Source organism: Diadema antillarum, unplaced genomic scaffold (assembly GCF_040938485.1).
Source record: "Diadema antillarum isolate AM-2024a unplaced genomic scaffold, OU_Dant_1.0 seq00000546_RagTag, whole genome shotgun sequence".
NCBI classification, from domain to species: domain Eukaryota; kingdom Metazoa; phylum Echinodermata; class Echinoidea; order Diadematoida; family Diadematidae; genus Diadema; species Diadema antillarum.
The window spans coordinates 1,680,179-1,701,340 of record NW_027271492.1 but is presented as its reverse complement, the minus strand read 5'-3'; the positions used below and the strand labels follow the sequence as shown (position 1 = coordinate 1,701,340).

The following is a 21,162-nucleotide window of genomic DNA, read 5'->3' as shown; positions in this document are numbered from 1 at the left end:
CATCATCAGTACCATTGTTGGAAGAGGCAGCACAGCAACATAGCCCTGATCATCTCTCTCTGTCTCTCTCTATCTCTCTCCCTCTCTGTTGCATCCTGCATCTTTCTCCATTCATCTTGTGGGATATCAAAAAATGTTCCTCACCATCCTCCTCCCTGACAAGCTCATGAGTGCATCTCTCCAAAAACCCATTTCCTGAAATTATCGGCCGCAGTCCTACTACCCTTGTTCCCCAAAATTGATGCACCAACATAAAGCGGAGTATCACAAGGAGTATAGCAATCAATTATGAACCCTCTATTTGGCGGTGGCCCACAAGTGCACCTGGTTACGGTTCACTGGGCAGAGAGAAGGAAATGGATATCGGTCAAGAGCTCCTACCCCCAGTTGAGAGATGCCAGGATGAGAAATTTGAAGCCGTTTCCACGGTCGCGGACTGCATCATTTATCAGTTCATCTTTATTTCTTGAAGTTGTACGTGTGACCTCAGACATTACATCCTGCTTAGCATTCAAAGGTGTCTTTGGATGGCCCTTCTAGGACTACAAAGATATCAACTCTCCCATAGTACTCTTAGAATTTGATCGGAAGAGCTTGCACACAATATGCAAGGTAATCTGTAACGGAGTGTTTTTGTATAGTTGTAGAGAACTTATATGATTTCCAAAAGGTCAGACCATCTTTCCATTGGCCCTACTATAGGTAATGGCTTGACAAATGGAATTGGAAACAAATGAAATGAAATGAATGGAAATGAATGGAAATGAAATGAAAAAGAAATGTGGTGTTTAGATGCCTGCCACAGTCAATAATATACTGGTTATGGTGTCTGTCTGTAGCTGACGTTGTGAATACAGCATTGCTTTACCCATTGAAGTATAATAATTTTTTGACAGTGCTTTTTTCTGCCAAGTAATGAGCCAATATTCATCTCTCATGATGAAGCTGCAATATTATTATGGTGCCAGCTCAGCATGATTGAGCTATAGATTGTCTTAGTTTAGAAAACTTCAGCAGGTTGTAACCATGGGTGTGTATTGTAACAACAAGATTGATGATGTACAATTCATAGACGTGCCCGTTGTGGCCCTGGGCCAGCTTGGGGGACTGGCGGCCATTACAAAAAAGTAAAAAAATGCAATTACACTACAAGGCTTATGTTAAACCTATGGGAGCTCCTGCATTTGGTAGAGAGTTTTCATGTAAAATGGGAAGTTTGCGTTTGTACTCGGATCCAGCACTTATGACAGCAAGGGAAGGACAACTTCTTTCAAGTGTAGAACGACACTGATAGAAATAGAAGTACTATTTCAGTTACATGCAGTGTTCTGCATGAAGCACACAGCTCGGGAGGTACATCAAGTGATAGGTAGTCCCAAGCATGCATTTTCAGCGTAGTGCCAAGTTCCAATTCATCAGGCTTTTCACCAAAAGCCTCGCCCAGCTCTTCCCTTGCCCTTCCAACTTGTGTGAATTGGTCAAAGACTCATACAGCTTCATCCTTCCATTACCTCTTGATATTTGTTGTTGATTTTTGATAAAAGTTCTATCATTCTATTTGTCTGATTTTGCCCTAATCTATCCACAACAGATTAAAAAAACCATCTGTCCGCTTCCCATAAAGTATGCTTATATTCCGTGCCCAACCGGGCCTGATGCTTGAACATGTTACAGAATTGCCCAAAAGATGATTAGATTCACCATAACATTCACTTTCATCGATGCTAGCCTAAGTTGCTTTTGAATGGTTGTCATTGGGTTAACCTTTTCAACTTTCCTCTGCCTGTACTCATGACTTCTCTCAGCTAGTCTACAAGAATACTCATTCCCCCCCCCCCCCCCACCCCCCATGGCTTGGGTTTAGGCTTGTACGAGGTCAGGACTTCTCTCAAGGCCTCAACAACTTGAAGCAGACTGGATAACATAAGACAAGCAAAACACTCGGAGGAGGGAAAAACAAGCATTTCCCTCTCGGTCCAACGATTGACTTAGCGCAGAAGTGGGGGTGGAGGGATCGTTGTTCAGTGTTCGGTGATTGGACGGGATCCGCTGCCTTCTGTCATCTGCGGCGGACGACAGATGTTTAAATTTGCCTCGCTCGTGTAAATTTGGAGTATTCGGGAGGGTTATGTAAATGTCAAGCAATGCGTTTAATCCAGGAGGAGTCTGGGGACATGCTTCAGAGACCAAAAACCATCTCCTTTCAGTTTGTTTGTTTTTAATGTATTTTTATATTTGTGACTTTGTCAATTTGTATGAAGATGTTATTTTTGTGTATTCCCCCCCCCCCTCCCCGATCATGTTACAGCAAAGAGATTTGCAATATGCTATTCCTGAGTGGTAAGTTTGAGGCTTAAGTATCATGGACACGACTTGCAAATCCATCCTAAATCTCGAAAATGGCATTTACGCTGAAAATAGGATATATCCTTCAGCAATCTTCCCTGCTGTTCCTGATATATAAGAGTTACAGATAGTACTGCATGCAGTGCCATGCTTTTTCAAAACAAACTCATGTGGTATTTGACATTAAAATTGTTAGACAAAGTGGGGAATTGAAATGTCTTCTTTGAATTGCTTGTTTTCTTTTATCCCTAATCGAAATGTACTCTGCAGAAGTAACAAATTGATGAAACATTTTCTTTCCTCATTTCCAGAAGAGGGTGCATTATGTGCAGCACATTTGAAAAACATATTTCTCTATAGATACCAAGTGGCATTTTCAGGCAGAGTTGGAAACCCCCCCCCCCCCCCCATAAGTCAAGAAAGAGGCCAAAGAGTGCCTTTCTCATGTTAACCCCTCTGTACTGAGCGTGGGACATTTGATTTAATTATCACAAGAAAAAAAAGGTCTGGTATTTGTAGATAAAGTGAATTATGCATTTTTGGGAAAGCTTAAGCCTCCAGGAATATGAATAATTAAGTTTCAGGACATGAAAACTTCCCTAGAAAGATAGAGAGATGATGTTTTGACACTGTACACCAAAACCCGATCCTATGGCAAAGTTTGGGGGAACCAAGTTATGTTGTCATACAATGGACGAATCAGCCCTTCACTATTGCACTGTTGCTGTTCTGCGACGTAGCAATTTTCAGCTTGCAAAAGAACAGCTGTTCCAGGGCAAAAATCTGTGAAGTATATTAATCAGTTCTAACGTGCAATTTTCAATAGCATGAAAGTCTTGTAATAAGTCATATTTATGATCTGTTTCAGAAGACATTTCCTTCTGCTCTGACACCCTTTTTCATATGATTTTCCTAATTTTGACTTCTCGTTACAATATCTTAAAATGCTTGTGAAAAGGAAGAAGTCAAGAAACTTACTAAAATACAGGTCAAAACATCCACTTTCTTAAATACACTTTCCAGTGATGTCCCTCATATGCTACTATTTGTATGTCTGATAGTAGCCCTTTCTTCCGCTTTCTGATGTGATCTCCATATTTCTCTGAAATGTCTTCCTCAAAACTTGCCGAAGGAAATAATGTACCCCCAAGAAAAGTTTTGCCTTAAAGTAGAAGCCAGAAATCAGAAGCAACAGGTCACCTACATCTCGAGAAAGCTTGGATGCTTAAAGAAGGATTATTGACTGTCATTATGATGTTGGTACGATGTGATATCTCCATGGCAACCTCAAAATATTTGTGTTAGTCAAATAGAAGCTGCTAGAAGTTGATTTTCATATCTTTATACATACAGTGTATGCAGAATGCCACTACCTCCATTTTCTTTTTGTAGCAATGTGTGGTCAAGGAGTATCAAAGTTGATTAATAAAGTGAATTCAGGAAAGATAAACATATTTTGATGTGTTATTGGTAGAAAGAAAAATGGCAAGATTAGTTTTTAATCTTTGTGATACTTATCAGACTTGTGTCACCTCATCACTATTAAAAAAAAAGAAATGCTAGTTTTGTATGATTGTCCTTTGTTTTCATTTTAAGCCATATTTTCATGTGGAATGTTGCTCTAAGAATAAATCAGTGGGTGGATTTTTGCATTTAGATACTTTGTATTGTCTGTAGACATGATTTATATAACTCATCAGCATGAAAAACCTAAAAAATACTTTGAAGAATGCTTTTAATCTTTAAGACTTCCTGAAGATAAAAAAGGGATAGAAATAACATATATATTCAATTTTTGTTTGTTTTGTTTTTGTTTGTTTGTGCTTTTCTTTTTTTGCTTCTGTGTATAAACCCTTTGGGATAGCTCAACAATAAGACATAAAGTGTGTCAGTGTATAGTGTATACATTTTAAAGCCGTATATCTACTTAAGCATGAATGCAGTGTTATAAGCAGCACAGATGCATGGAAGACACACATGATGTAAGTTCCCATGGTAACAAATTCCCCTTTTTTTTTTGGGGGGGGGGGAGGGGCTATATCTTGTTGTTACAGCCCTCATTCTGTCCTTCCTATCCACTCCTCAAATCGAACAATTTCCCCGCACTATCAAAATATACTTCATCCCTCTTCTCTCTCCCCCCTACCATGACAACCGCATCTTCGGTGGATGGAGGGATGCGCTCTCATTTCCCAGGCTGGCATCCCAACCAGGAATGTAAGCGGTCTCTGTAAACATTCAGATGGGCTGCAATCTAGCAAATGAAATCACAAGGAGTAAGGGGGAAAGTCAGTATCGTTGACGATAAAGAGAGGTTTCTGTAAACATGAGCATCGACCAGGGAGAGTTATCATTTATTCCGGCCCCCTACCGGTCCCCCTTCCCAACAATTTGCACGTAGACACACCCAAAAACACACACACATATACACATGCGCCTTTTCACTTTATATTCTCTTGGTTGTTGTTTTATTCTCTCTCTCTTTCTGTTTCCTCGCTCTCTGTTCCATGATTAATCGATTATGGATACGCCAGTCTCTCTTAACGTATCATGTCTACGTGGCATGCAAAATGCACAATGCACAAAGTGTGTCCGTATATGAGTGGTAAAGGAGGATTTCCAACACCGTGCCATTACGAGGCCATGCCATCGTGCATGCCAAATGAACTGTAGACTTCATCACATTGTAATGATTGTGTTATCAATAAAATTACCACGGGTATTTTTCCTGATGAATGAGAAGAAAATGAGAGAGATGGGGAGGAAGATGGCAGGGGTGGGGGGGGGGGGACGAACATATGGACAGCCTGGCAGATGGAGAGAACCAGAAAGAGATGGGGAGAGAGAAACAGAGAGGGATCATGTGATGGGGAGAAGATAGAAAAAGCAAGGGAGAAAATTGAAGTTTGATATGGAAGGAAGAAAGCTAAACTGTAGAGTATACAAACATTATTAACTTCACAGCATGGAAATGGAACTGGTGGAGGCAAAATAAATGAAGAAAGGTGGAAAAAAGGACTGTGGGAAACAATTCTTACAAACCTTGCTCTATCTCTCCATATATCCATCTATCTATCTATCTATCCATCTATCTATTTATCTATTTATCTATCTACCTCTCTTTATCTGTCTGTCTATATCTCTGTCTATCTTTTTTTTTCTCTCTCTGTATATCTATTTCCTCATTCTCCATCTGGTGACACTTTGAACACGCTGCCAACAATCCATCAAGATTGAGTGTTGCTTTTCAAAGCACCAATACTGAAGAATTCATCCTGCAGATCAAGTAGAGAGAGGTCCTTTTGGGGGCCAAGGCTGTTGTGTTATCCAGACAGACACTCCTAGACGGTCACCGCAATGTGACCGATGGAGAGATTTTCCGAGAGTATGACCTGGGGACCGTTTCATGAAACTTTTTGTCAGTGATTTACACTGACAACTGTTAAAAGCTACTGAAATCCTTGCATCTGATTGGCTGATAGCGAATTTGTCAGTGAAAACCTCCAACGAACTCGTTGATGAAACGCCCCCCCTGTTCTCACACTCGCTAAGACAAAACATAAACAAACAAACCAACAATAAACCCACCAACAACAAATCAATGCAAAACCCTTTATACTATAGGTAGGACAGTTCGTGTTTCTAAAATGTCACTTCTCTTATCAGATTGTCTTACCAAAGTAGAGATCTTTGGACTCAGCGATGCCTCGTCTGACATTTGCAGATGAAAAGGGTAGCCAGAGGACAATGTCTGTGTGGGATTTTTCACAGTTTTTCAAAGTGTGAACATTCTGGGATCACAGAGCAATGACCTGCACTTCAAAAGCGGTGTCTCGATTCATGTCACTTCTAAAAGCAAAACTTTAGGAGACACCGTGAGAGAGTATTAGTATAACGAGAAGGTATAGGGACGGGGCTCTCTATTACTCTCAAAAGGCATTGCTTTGGATGTGCTGTAGAATTACTTTGCCAACACAGTTTGTTTTGAGAAGTAAAATCTCATCTCTTGGCGCTGGACACTGTGTCATGCTGTGAGTGTTATACACAGTGTTGTTTTGTGTTGTACTCACATTGGTGTGAAAATTCTTGTCCATTAGTGATTGCAGGGAGACATATTAAGCAAAGGGTGTGTGTAAATGTGTATGTGAGTGTGTTTGGGTTCCACACAGGTCCAGCTGTGGAGGCACCACACTGTTAGCACAGTGTGGAGAGTGTTACAGTGGTTGACAGTATTGACACAGTGTGATCAGAGAGCGAGAAATGCTGCAGTTGACTTCTAAATGCTATATGTCACTATCATCCCAGTGTGTTTGTGTGCAAAGAATTATCTGATAAGACTTACAAAGCCCTTCAGGGCCAGTGGTATATGTGGTTTCAGCATCGATGTAAATAGTCTCAAGATTAGTTGGACTCACTAGTAATTATTACTCTGTACAATTTCTATTCCATTGAATATGATATGACAGTACACTGTGGTACTGTTTTATATCAGAGTATGCACTATATACCAAGTCTTGAGTCTGATTCATAGTAGGTTTCTGTTTCTTGTGAACAGTGTCTGTTATGTTGATGCTGTTGTTGTTCTTTTTTTGTTTTGTGTTGAGGGAATGAGTCATAGCTATTTCATCTATAGAAAATTTTTTTTTGTCAAGGAAAATATTCTTTTTTCTTCTTCAGTCTGAACAGCATTCAAACCTTTAACAGAATCACACCATTGGTCTGTTTGCATCACAAGCTATAATCACAAGAGGGCAGTATTCTTTCATTTTTTTCATTTTTTTTTTCAACTTTGCAAACTACAAGAATAAGGGGTTATTGCAGTAGGTGAGCCTGCATGTCAGTTCCTCAAAATAAGCAAATAGAGGATTGAAACTGTAGAAGAATTAGGGGTATGGTATAAGAAGATGTAGTGCTTCTAACAAAGTTGATGGAGAAAAAAAAAGTTGAACGAAGGCATTCCTATGTGCTGTGACTAATATATGTATGTCTGTCATACACACACACACACACACACACACACACACACACACACACACACACACACAAACATACACACACACACTGGAGACACTTTAAGAGAAATAGCGACATGAAAGATCCCATTTTCGTACTTGCCGAGGCCAATTTTCAATTCCCACTAAAGTTTCTCCTCCCCAGCATAATTCATGAGTTCTTTTTTTTAAAAATTTGCATTAATGATTCTTCTCTGCAGCCGTATTGCCTCTTTCTCAATGATTGAAGGTAAACACATGCAGTCCGCGTTATGAAACCCTTGTCGCTAGTCTAATGCAGCATTATCGTGGTGCTGATCCTTTATCAGTTGTTGCCATGGTAACAGCAAATGACAGAACGGCGAGAGGACGTAGGAGGGGAGAAAAATGAAGACATACATAGGTTTGTGTCTATCTGTGAAGTATGAACAGAAAGAAAGGGAGAGAGAGAAAAAAAAAAACTGAACCTGCACATAGGAAGTGACAGGGAGGGATATAGGGTTTATATTTCCACCTTTGTGGCTTCCAGGGGAAAAGGAAAAACACACACATACACATAAAGAAGGACAGATAAGAGATTGCAAGGTGTTACGCAGATTTGCCAGGCCATTTGTGCATGGATAATTTGTTTTATTACTAAGCATACCATGCATCACATGCAATTATCTATTTATCTTCATCTCTCTTTCTTCCTCTTTTCTTCATATATCACTCAATCATATATATACCTGATATATATCTACACACACACACACACACACACACACACACACACACATATATATATATATATATATATATATATATGTATAGATATATATGTATGCATAGGTGACAAATTTTTCTCTTTAAGGGCTAGAATCTCCTTAATGTAATGATTGTAATCATTACATGTAGTGCCTTCCTATAGGTGACATCCAAAGATCAATAGCCTTACATGTGTTAATGTCTGTGTGTGTGCATGTTTATGAACACATGTGCAAGACAGATATGTTACATCTCATCCGCCTCTCTCCTTTTGTCTGTATTTCTGTCTGTCTGTCTGTCTGTCTCTGACTCTCTCAATCTCCTTGTCTTGAAGGACTCAGGGAATGATTTATCTTAGGTAGATATGAAACTGTCCAGATTCTTACGTGCATCCATACACACATGTTTACATACAACAATGCATGAAATAATCAAATGCTCAAGTTTGTGTGTGTTTGTGCGTGTGTGTGTGTGTGTGTGTGTGTGTGTGTGTCTGTACATCACATCTACTGGGCAGGCCAGTCTTAGTAATCAAATGATTCAGTGATGTGTTTGTATAACACTGCCAAAATCATGTTACTGTTGTCTAACTGTACTCACAGTTCTATTAGCTTTCTGCTCAGATTCCTCTACTATTGCTCAAATGTCTCCCTCTGAATAGAACATGCACTCAAAGTTAACCCATAGAGGACACGTCCCGAGTATACTCGGGCAGGTGTCTATGGGAAATGCATGTTGTAGCAAAATCAAACCGTCCTCAATGGGGTAAAGAGTTTGACCACATTGTCATCACCATGTTTAATAGGAGAATGAAAAACAAATGACAAACAAACATACTCTACTTTCAAGCATAAACATATCCCTTAGAATATTCGGTCACAATTCGCACAATCTTTATCAGGGCTTTTTGCTGACCCACTTAAAAGATACATCTACCTCACTTTTCAAAATTGGGTTAGCCCAGCCCCCCCCCCCCCCCTTCCCCCTCTGTGCCTGCGTGTCAAGAACAGACGATGAAAACCATTTCTCCTGATTGATGAATGGATATCATCTGGGCTGATGGATGTTGGTTGTCACCACATGATGATGAAGAGCCCAGTTGGTCTCATCTCCATGGCGACTGATGTAGGAGAGTGGTGTCAATGGACTGACCCTCACCGAAATATAAGTTACAGTGGCCAATTATGAGCCGGTGTCTCTTCCAAATACCTGCCCATTCATTAACCCCTCTCTCTTGATATACTGGTCTGCCGTTTAACTCTTATTTCTTGCTCGACGGGAAGCAATATTTCATCACAGACAATTATTGTGCAAGCTGTGGGTGATGGTGGGGGAGGGGGGGAGGTGGTTCCTGTGGTCATATTTCATGTGGGACGTTCATGATTATTGCAGGAAGTGGTTTATGAGATCTGTAATATGCCTGACACTTTAATTTGATGTAATTAAGCTGGCTGAATACGCATATGAGAGTGTACCTCTATGCACCACATTAAACATCAGTTTTGACAATCATATTTTAGAAAAATTTTCTCTCTGCCTTCTTGTAACCTGTACAGAAAGGTCACTCCTTTCAAATAGAGGCCTAAACTTTGGAACACATCACTTATGATGTATGACGCAAGAGCATCACAGTCAATGAACTAAGACAACAGTCATAACTTCCCCCCTCCTGGCAAAGTCTGTTAGCATTCATAGCAATGGCCGGATCCACAGGAATGTACATCAAGAATTCTGTGGTATATTGCACTGGCACTGGGGCTCCTCCACTGTTCTCATTCACAGTTAACCTCTTGAAGACTAGTCCCTAATATACTCGGGCAGGTGTCTATGGAAAATACATGTTATAGCAAAGTCAGCCTGTCCTCAATGGGTTAAAATCAAATTTGCATTATTTCCAGTTACTGAGAGCATCATCAAGTTAGATCGATGCTTTAATCAGAATTTCTCCCACTGCATTTGATCTGCAAGATACTTACAGGGATGAAAAAACGCCACATATGCTGTCATATAGATATATATTTGTCCTCTTCATAGGAACCACCATGAGCTGCAAATTGTGTGATGCTAATGGAAGAGTGAATTTGTCGGGTGCCTGGAAGAACGGCGTGAATGCACGCAAGCACGTAAGATATCTTACGTGCTTGTGTGCGTTTGTGTCATTTTTGTGAGCACACAACGAATTATGGATTAACTTTAGACTTTCAGCAAAATATTTCTATTAGAGAATATTCCTTTAGTTTGTGCATTTTGGATGTTTGTATTTCTTGAATCCATATTACAAGGGGCCGGTTAATGATTTTTTCTTTATGTTCATATGAGTCGCCTCTCTCTCTGCCATCATCGTGGAAATTTTGATTACATTATTGATGTCCACATCAAGTCTTGTAGGCAAACGTAGAGTAAACTATATTAAATGAATGGCAATATATGAAAAAAAAATTAGCTGTGATGAGTGACTAATGTGAGGAAGTCTCATGTTATGACATTCTCAATCCATTTTCTACCCTTCTTCTTTCCTCCTCCTCCCTGTTGACAGCATGTGACATGAATGTTCACAAGCGGTGCCAGAAGTCTGTGCCAAATCTATGCGGGGCGGACCACACAGAAAGGAGAGGGCGCATTTCCATTAAGGCTGAAGTCAGCACACACAAACTGGCCGTGTCAGGTAAGCAAGGCTGTAAAGGATGTGTGAGTGTTCCCCTTGGCATAAGTTGAAATACTTTTATTATTCCTTATAACCCCCCCCCCCCCCATATCATCATTTCATTAATCGTTGGTTGAGAATGAGAACGGCGTTAAGTTGTTTCAACACTACAGGTATAGTGGCAACTTAACGCCCTTATCATTCTCGCCCAACAAAATTTGCTATCTGTAAGTTTTGATCATCGCTTGAGCTTCAAATCATTGTTCATGATTACATATCGACCACACATGTAAAAAAAAAAAGAACTAACAACTGATTGTGCAGTGAGGTTGACATAAAACAGGAATTGATTATGATGCAAGCTTTCCAGACCGTTTCAAGAAAGTGAGTCTACTGTTCCATCATCCACATGGTGTTTTCCTTTGGGCTTATTTCTTCTCTGTCTCCATCATCTGTACTTTCTTTTCTTTTGCTTTATCCTTCATCATCTCTTTTTTTCTTGTTAATAATCTTCTCTATCTCTTTCTGACACTTGTTATCTCAGAGCTTATATTCATCTCTTTTTTTCTTGTTAATAATCTTCTCTCTCTCTTTCTGACACTTGTTATCTCAGAGCTTATATTCATCTCTTTGCTTCATCTCTTACTTTTTCTTTATTTTAGTTTCTTCCTCTTTCTTTAAACTCTTCTTTCTTTTCCTCCTCTTCCTTGTCTCCATCATCCCATTCCTGTGGTTTAAAGGGATGGCACAGTATTGGTGGAGATAAGAATTGGCCTTTTAACTTTTTACAAGACACCAAGAAAACACTTATGAAATAGTACAGAGCATACGATTTTAAGAGGAATTCAAAGTTTATTTGATGAAAATTGGGTTTGGAATGACTGAAACATCCAAAAACAAAGTAAAACAAAGCGATAGTAATAAAGTGTGGATCCCACACTTATTAGAATCGCTCTGTTTTTGATATCTCAGCCATTTCAAAGCAAATGTTCATCAAATAAAGGATGAATTCCTCATGAAATTACATGCTCTTTCATATTTCATAAGAGATTTCTCATTATCTCACCAAAAAATGTTAGAAAACTGAAATTAGGTCTCAACCAAAACTGTACGATCCCTGTAAGAGTTCCTTGGTACCCCCTCCCCCTTTGTGTTTACCAACTGCTTTTGTTGTATGCTTCCATAAGGTGGATGATAATTGCCAGGTCATCTTACACTGGGCGAAGTGCTACCCCCTTTGAAAGGCATTCATAACTTGGGGAATACTACTAGCTAGATCAGCAAGATTGAAACTTCCACGACACACCCCAAAGAGGAGCTCAGGTTCGCAAATTTTGAATGGGACGTGAATTACGTGACGCACGGGGGCAAAAGCGATGTAAACCGCGAGAGAAATGGTGTTGGTTTGGCATGTGACAGCTGTGTGCATAACGTATGATGCATGCGTGCGCCACTGGAAATGAGAGCCGTTGCGGGGACATGTTATGGATGCGTGTTTGCTCATAGCGTATGATGGGTGTTTGAGCAAGCTGAGGTGCTTGTGTACACCAGTCTTCTAACGATTGAGTCATGTGATTATAGAGTCTTTCCAGATGACATGTGTCTCGCTCTTTCTTCTTTTTTTTTTTACTGCGTTGCATCGCAGACCGATCCAGTGACGTATTTCTCCGCACATGTAGTAACGTAAATAGACTAGGATTTCACAAACATTCAAACACCCGTCTAGCCCCTCACCAGAGGCCTTTGCTGACAAGTAACAAACAATATTTCTTCTGTGTGTTTACTCTGCGACTGGGATATACAGCATGCGCCAGTTTCAGGATGATGTCAATGCATACAAAAGTAACTTTTGCTGATAAGTCACATCCTGTGAGGCCCCCCTTTCTGTGAAACGCCAGACATCAATTTCCTTCTTCTTCTCTTTTTTTCAGAACAAAAGCACAGCCATCCTTAACAGCAGGACAGTGTTTACATACATTTTGGTTCCATTGCATTTTACTTTTCTTTATTCTTGATCAAATTCTCTTTAGTTTATTCAAAGGCCCATGCCTCATCCAAGCAAAATTCTTAGCTGGATTGATGTGACAGGATTTTGAAAGTCAGTGACTCAAGAAATGGATTATGCATGTTTTTAATCAAATTATTTTCTTGTATGAAAACAATTCGATGCCAACCTCCAAAAATTGTTTTCCCCTCAGTTGGAGTTTATATGTATACATGTCATATTACAACGAGCCAGTGCAATGAGCCAATGATTAACAAGGCAACTATTCTACATGAGCTTGATGAAGCTATATTAGAGGGCTATATTTTTCAGAATAGCATCAATCTGCAGTCATACGTATGTACAATGATAATATAGTAAGGTAAAATATGGCTTTTTAAAGCAGAAGCCCAACTCCTATGCTGTGGCTGTCAGTGTCATGTCTCCAACGGCTCTGTTTTAACAGGATGAGCACTATGTCTTCATCATCCACGCATGGTAAATTAGTGTATGGGACTATGGAATGTTTAATGACTTTGCCAGCTTGAGCTCTTGCAGACAAAATGTTCAGGTTATAGTCTGCCCCTCGATGTTATCGACAGTGAAAGGGGGTAATTTAGGACGAAGCCCGCAGGTTATTGCATCTTAACTTGGGTAGGACATCCTAAGAGAGAGGAATCCAGCGTAATGAATGTCTCTCATACAGTATCTATCTGCCGGGGCCATAATACTTGGCCTTTAAAGCCTGATTGCTCTCACAGGTGGCGATTCAGATTGGGATTACGGCAGCGAAAGTCTCCTCCATCACCTGGTTTGAGCGTCTTCCCCGGGACCAGACAGTATCGAGTGTCCGCGAGGATAGGGGGGACACCAGTTCGTTCAACCCGAGATGGCCCGTCTCGTCGTCGGGACTTTAATAAGGGTTTGCGACGAAAGTGGGTCATCGGGTCCAGCTATGCAATTGGAGCCTGCTGGGAGACAGACAGACAGACAGACACACACACACACACAAGAGAATAATAGTAGAGCAGTCTTAAGGGAAAACATTGGTTTAACCCCACCTCATTACCCATCAATGCCCGGGCTGAATTATATATGGCTGCAAGATGTACCGATGAAAACTTTATGTGAATGGTTTTTTGGTGATGTGTTTCCATACTTACATGTGCTTTTCAATCTCTGTCTCGCTTGGGGCCCTGAATTTCAAATTAATCTCATGACTGGCTTTGTCTCATGCCATGGTTATTTGTTGGTTTGGGTTTTTTTCTGTTTAATATTGTACATTTATTGAATAGAGCTGCAAGACCGAGTGATTCTGGTACCTCCAGGATATCAACTCGGCATAGCATAAAAGATTTCACTACAGGCAATCCCACATAGTGTATCCTCCTGTCTTTGAGTAGGGTAAACACTTATTGTCAGGTAGCAACCTTTCAAAGAGGGTTTACATTTTAAGGCAGATACTCCACAGACATCGGGATTTTGTTGTTGTTGTTTTATTTGTTATTGTTTGTTATATGTATGTGAGAGAAATGTACAATTTGTACTCATCATGGATTCATTCCAAATGTCAACTCGACTAATATACATGTCAGAAAATCTGTCATATTTCTTGCTGATGTGACATTTGCCGGACAAGTCATGTCATTTGTGTGGGGAGGTGACTGGATAATATCAACAGGCATTCAAGGGCAATTGGGGGGGGGGGGGGGAATTAAAAAAAGTAATTGTTTCTTGCTCTGTAAGTATGGATAGTGTGCATAAAAAGTTGACAATTGCAGCTCTTATTCCCCCAAATCGTCTGTGGATGAACTTTGATGGGTGCTGGAAAAAAAAAAAATGTCAATCAGACTATTTTTGTGATTCTCAAAAAAAAAGAGTTCATTCTAGTCTCTATGCAATTTCTGTAAAGAATGAACTCCACTTCATTGTGGAAGTATACGTATATTCTTTTAAGCTGGTGTCGTTATTCACTACTTCTTTCAAATGGTGACTTCACGTTTAGACCCTGCACACAAATGCAACTTTATGTTGTCTTCTATTGGTTGTTGTAGGAATTATTTATTTTCACAAATTCATCTGATATCGCCATTGTCATAGTGATGTCTGGGGAAATTCAATTGTGTAACTTGAATCAACATGCTTTTCACAGAAAAGTTTCAATTGAGAAAATATCTAAGTGAGAGAGTGTTATCACTGGTAAAATGGTCATGTGTGTTGTGTTTCTTACCTCTTGTGGATGTGCCAGTATTGATAACATTGGTTTTTGTGCTGAAATTGCTTGTATCTACTCTGTATGCATTTTGATTTTAAATGCTTAACCCGTCGAGGACAGACTGATTTTGCTATGACATGCATTTCCCATAGACACTCGCCTGAGTATTCTTTGGGACTCGCCTTCAACGGGTTAAGTAAATATCTGGTGACATGTTGAGCATGCCACACTATACATTTTGAAAAGATAGATTAACCAACAGATTTTTTTTTTTTTTTTTTTGCATACAAGCACACACACACACACACACACACACACACACACACACACACATGTACACACCCACACACACCATGTACCTTTCTCATGCAGATATTAAAAAAGAAGAAAAAATTAAATTGTTCAAGTCCATTCCCATCAACCCTTGTAAACCAAAACCACTCAGCGTTGTTGTTCACCTTGCCATCTCAGTTGCATTTTGGGTGATTGTGTGGGGAAATAGTTTTATGACTCTGAGGGTTTACAATGGAATATTGTCTTTCACTTTTCCTAGTAATGCTAGTTCTGCAGGCATGAGTTGTTATTATTTGATGATGTCTTACATTGTTCATTAACAGCTTTCCCCATTTATCTGAGCTGCATGTCTGTATCAATTACTTTCACATGATACAGATATTAGGTATCTTTTTATGAGCTTACTTAAATATTCCTTTCAATGCAAAAGAAAGTCAATACTTTCATTTGTTATTGTTATGAGAAAGCTCGTGGGTGATATTGAATTAGATTTGAAATGTTGTGTGGAAAGGAAATTCAGCATTGATTGATTGCCTTGTGTTGATATGAGGAGAACTTTCTTGTGGAGGCTACCTGTACCACTTTGGACAATACCCCTATGTGTGCCATGGTACATACATGTAGCTTAAAGGTCCTGTTTAACTTTAGGAGCAGTGATTTGAAGAAAATGTTCAAGATATCACATTTGATGCATATGCCTAGGTCTGTTGTACCACAAAACATCCTACCATATAAGATTTTTGCAATGAAGCCCAAAATGTAAGGAGATATTAGTATTTTTCTCAGTAAAATGTAACTGTAGACGGCTTAGTCTGGAAACATTTTTATTATAACTATTGTTCACATTTTGTACATTTAACAATACTTGACATCGATTTTACTTATTCCAATTTTTACATTGGTTGTTTCTATCCCTAACTCATACTTTAGAACTATTCAAAAGCACTAATGCTGGGTTTTCGTTTCATCTGCAAAAGGTAAACTATGCCTTTAATTTGTCACACGTTTTCTTCGATATTAAGTAGTTCCTCAAACCTTGACCTAGTTGTAACATTGGTAAGCCTACTTAGGCATAGCAATGTGCATTTGACAATCCAACAGGAAAGCCATGGTAACCCTATTTAAAGGAGATTACGAGGATTAGGTAACCTTTATTCCTTGACAATTAGTTTTGCAACAATCTGTATCAGTCAGCGAATATAGCACCAAGTTCTAACATTGTCAAGTCTACTCAGGTGTATATAGCAATGTGCCTCAGTCCAACAGAAAGGCCATGGTAACACAATTAATGGAGATTGGGAGGATTAGGTAACCTCAATTCATTGACAATTAGTTTTGCAACATCTGTACCAATCAGCAAATGAAACACCAAGTTCTAACATTGGCAAGTCTACTATTAGGTGTAGCAATGTGCCTCGGTCCAACAGGAAGGCCATGGTGGCACAGTTAATGGAGATTGGGGGGGGGGGGGGGAAATAACCTCTATTCATTGACAATTAGTTTCCCAACATCTGTACCAGTCGGGGCAAGGAAAGCTCTCAAGAATGCATACCAGTTGGTGAATGAGGCACTGTGAGGATTAACAGAGCAATCAAATCTTTATGCAACGCTGGCCAAATGTGACCCTGCATCTCAAAACCAGCAAAAAGTTGCCAGACATGGATTTTTAGTTAAGAGCATATTTTGAAAGAACAGACTTTTAAGCTTTTAAGTGATGTTTAACTCAATTCAAATGGACTCTCCTAACCTATCTAAATATTGGAAAGAAATCACACACTTCGGAAAAGTGTGAACTGAGAAAAGAGGCTCTGAAGTACAGGATCTATTTAAGCGCTTAATCTCTACCTAGCCGTGCTAGCTTTGCGATGGATGGGACAAAAAACAGGATGTAAACCATCGGTACAACAACAATAAAGGGATTATAGATTAAGCTGAAATTGAGCATGTTTTATTAACACATTCTGTCCATGATTAATGCCAATTTTTCAAAGCACTAGCATCATCCTTTCTAACGTTTTTAGAGTTGAAAGTGAAGAGTGTGCACAGGGTTTTTAACCCGTTGAGGACGAGTCCCGAGTATACTCGGGCAGGTGTCTATGGGAAATGTGTGTTGTAGCTAAATCAGTCCGTCCTCAACGGGTTAAGAAATGAAAAGGGGACTCTATGACACACCTAATCACACCATTCTTTTTTTTTTTTAAAGTGTTCGAGAAAAACTTCTAAAAACACACTTTCCGGTTTTATGATAAGTACAGCATTTGTAATGCGCCTTCGATCTAGTATCCTATGATCCTTAATTATAGCATATAGTGTAGAGGAAGACTTGCTCTTTTCAGAAAATCTGAAAAAGTCAAATTTGGCTAGGTTGACCCATTACACCTATTTTCAGTCCTCACACAAAATCAGTGCATTCAACTTTTTGTTGGTTTTGTGATGCTCGGTCACAAAATATAGTCCAGCCACTGCTACACCCTACCCCAATGTGATGTATGGGACATAATATGATTTATCTGATTTTTGCCTTCACTCCGCCCATCCACTTGATAACACAATACAATAGCAACATGTGATGACTGTGGTGCAGCGATGGAGATTATGCACAGGATCATGTGACCTGTATTAACCTGTTCCTTGTGGGAACCTGGTACACCAGGTTCTTGTAGCGTCAACTCATGTACCGGAACCTGGAATACCAGGTTCCTAAAATGTAGATGGGAGTGTCTGAATTTGTGGCCCAAATTCATGTGTATTTGTGTTATGCTGACCAGCAAAATGACTTTGAATGAAAGATTAGAGTTTCTTTTATCAATTTCTGTTCCATTTGTGTATCAACACTGTGTGTTTTTGTATAATTTACCTTTTTTCAGTGTAGAAGTGTGCGTGTGATTGGCTGTAAAACTCATATGAAGAGATACCTAGCAATCTAGTTAGCTCACTAGATTTTGACTTTTGCTGACCACATTTGGGTGCCCTTAAATAATGTATACCATTAAAGTTTGCTAGACCATCAGTGCATGCTCTATTCGTAATCTCACATCCGATCGATATTTCCCATTGTTGGATGGCACATGCAGTCGACCCATAAAAAGGGGATACTATGTACTCCTTGACTGTTTTCACACAGGCCGTTTACCAACCTGTCTATTCTTTTTCAACGGGCAGAAAAAATCTTAAATTTAAATGTTTAAGCTTCTACCAACCTTATGCAGCGAGGTGTTGTCTTTCTTGCTGCCGTCTTGCTGCCGTCTTGCCCACTACAATTAAAGGTTGGTAGAAGCTTAAACATTTAGATTTATTGTCATCCCCAACCGATGAAAGTTTTTAGCAAAAAGAATCTTGTTTGGGGGCATTGAAGGTTCTGGGAGAATTGTGGAAGGAACAGGTTAGGTTATAATCAATAGTAAGCATAAGACCATCAGCTGATCCTCAAGGATATGAGCAGATCTTTGACGAAGTGTGCTGATCATCTAGAAAATGTGCTGGTCCTTCAGAAAATGTGCTAATTTTTATAGGAAGTGTGCTGATCATTAAGGAAATATGCTGATACCGGTACTGATGGAAATGTGTTAATGTCATTGAGAAGGGTATGCACTTTTTCTTGAGAAAGCACATGTGAAACATAAAAACATAATAAATTGTCATGTGAAGATCTATAAATGTGTCAATTTTAGCCCATCCAGGACGGGCTGATTTTGCTACAACACTACATCCAACACAGAAATACATACAACACGCATTTCTCATAGACACCTGCCTGAGTATATGCGGAACTAGTCTTCAACGGTTTAAAGATGTAATGGCACTGCTAATAAACCATGAAGTTCAATGAGGATGCATGTATGCATATACATGCACATATTATACTCCCTCCCCTGCCCCCCCCCCCCCAAAAAAAAAAGAATGGGGAGGGTGGGGGGGGGGGGGAGGAGAGATCTACATAGATTTCACATCATGAAAACCAAAATATTAGATGGACTAAAAGGAATACTGATGGAGGAAACCTTAATACTCCGTGCCCTTACAAATGGCACACAAAACAACCTCTAACATGTGCTGTCCTTACACAGTGGAGAAAGCATTCGTTCATTGGATGTCATCAATAGCTATTAGCATGGGCAGATAATTCAAGTCCGGACATTAATCACATAGGCTATGTCGGGAGAAATTTCCCCCGCAATTAGTTTGATTCCTTTCTCAATGGTGCAGCACTTAGCTAGATTAAGCCCTGGACAATGCGCTGAAAGACGGGTGTAATCAGACATAGCGTCCTATGATCTAAGGAAATTTGTTCCCGCAACCCCCATCACGCGAGTTTTGGGGGATGCTCGCGAGGCAGCACGATTAGGTCAGATCGTAGATTGCTCTCCGTAAAGCCGGACAATCACATAATGAGAACGAAACTCTGAGGAGAAGAAGAAAAAAATGTTCAATTTCTGCAAATGACCACATGTGCCACAGATGGAGCAAATGGGTGATAATTGGCTTTCATCCTGCCATTTAGTTCTTCCACCTGGGTAGTAATAGACCTATTATCTGGTTGTGGAACACTTTCATTTCGCCATTTCAACACGTCATTAAAATCAAATTGTGAATTCTGGTATCTTAACGTCAGAAACCGTGCAAATCTTGAAAGTTAAGTTTTTCAGAAAATTTAAAATCATGTGGATTCAAGTGAGATTGTTTTGTTTTGTATTATAATTGAATATTCCCCATTTTAATGAAATATAATTTCTAAAACTACACAGTAGCAGACTGGGATACGGCTTTAAAAAGAATAATGATGTGATACAAGTTGAGGTTGCCATAGCAACTTTTAGATGTAGTCACAGAGCAAAGTCATGTGACAAAAATAAAACATTTCTTCACGGAAATGAATAAGTGCTATCAGTGATTATATCTTTCAAATATTTTTTTTCTATATTTTTCATCTACTCAGCCTTCTCAACACTAAGGTGTGTCCCCAGTACAGGTGAAATTGAACAGTTTAAATTTTTATTCAAATTTGATTCAGCCTGCAGGTGATACATCCATCTGCCGATTAATGCTTCGGTTCATTTGGAAGTCAAGGAAACGTTTGCATGGAAGCTCATTTCTCCCCTTGATTGTCCTTGACGATAGTGTGATAGTGTTCTGTCTTGCAGTGAAACAGAGAGAACGCACTACTGACTGTTTGGTACCATGATGGCATCAAACATTACCACAATTCAAACTTTGTGTTAAAAGAAACTTTCAGCTCTGTAGGCATTGTTTAATCTTATTCTTTTTTATACCTTGTTGTCACTAAAATGTATATCAGCATTTACCAATGATGAAGAGTGAATAAAAGTGACATATAATTGATCCTACATCTTTTTATAATATGAATGTATGTCACCATATAATATTTATCAAGAGCTTCAAGGAAATCCAGGGATTTAATGTCTTTTCCGGATCACTTGCCTTTATGTCTCTTGTCATGAAAAATTTTGAAGTGGCCTTTTTACATCGATGAGTTGCTGAGGAGCATGGAAATACACGTAGACAGGCATTACTGCAAAATGTTTGTTATTGATAATGAGCTTTCAAGACTGGCTGTGACTAAAGAGGAGTGTTTTGTTTTCTGTTTCCATACACTTATACTTCTGAATCAAACACAAAGAGCCAAGGGATATGCATCTGTCCACACTCTGACATCCAAGATACATGCAGTGAAAACAGGGGCATGACATCATCGATGTGGTTTGATCGATGGAAAGATTGTGCCAGTGTGTTAGCGTCACACACAAAAAAAACTGACCTCCCTTAGTGAACGATGCATGCAGTCACTGAAATGTGAATCCAGTGAATTTGTGGCAGCTCTGTGGATGCAGTTTGATGAAAATTTCTTTATTTATACCATATGCCAAAGTGGACAACAATCCAACGTCAAACAGTATCTAATTGCCACGTCTGCGTGAGAAAT

The 21,162-nt window shown here is 39.5% G+C and overlaps 1 protein-coding gene across 2 annotated transcripts in view; it reads left to right on the top strand.

The window, feature by feature from the left end:
* The window catches only part of LOC139734745 (protein kinase C), a 247,772-nt gene that overhangs the window by 164,129 nt on the left and 62,481 nt on the right, over positions 1–21,162 (top strand). For both annotated transcript variants that reach the window (XM_071645542.1, XM_071645543.1), the window contains exon 5: positions 10,621–10,749. In XM_071645542.1, the coding sequence (XP_071501643.1) occupies positions 10,621–10,749 (129 nt within the window). The remainder of the gene's footprint in view (positions 1–10,620; positions 10,750–21,162) is intronic.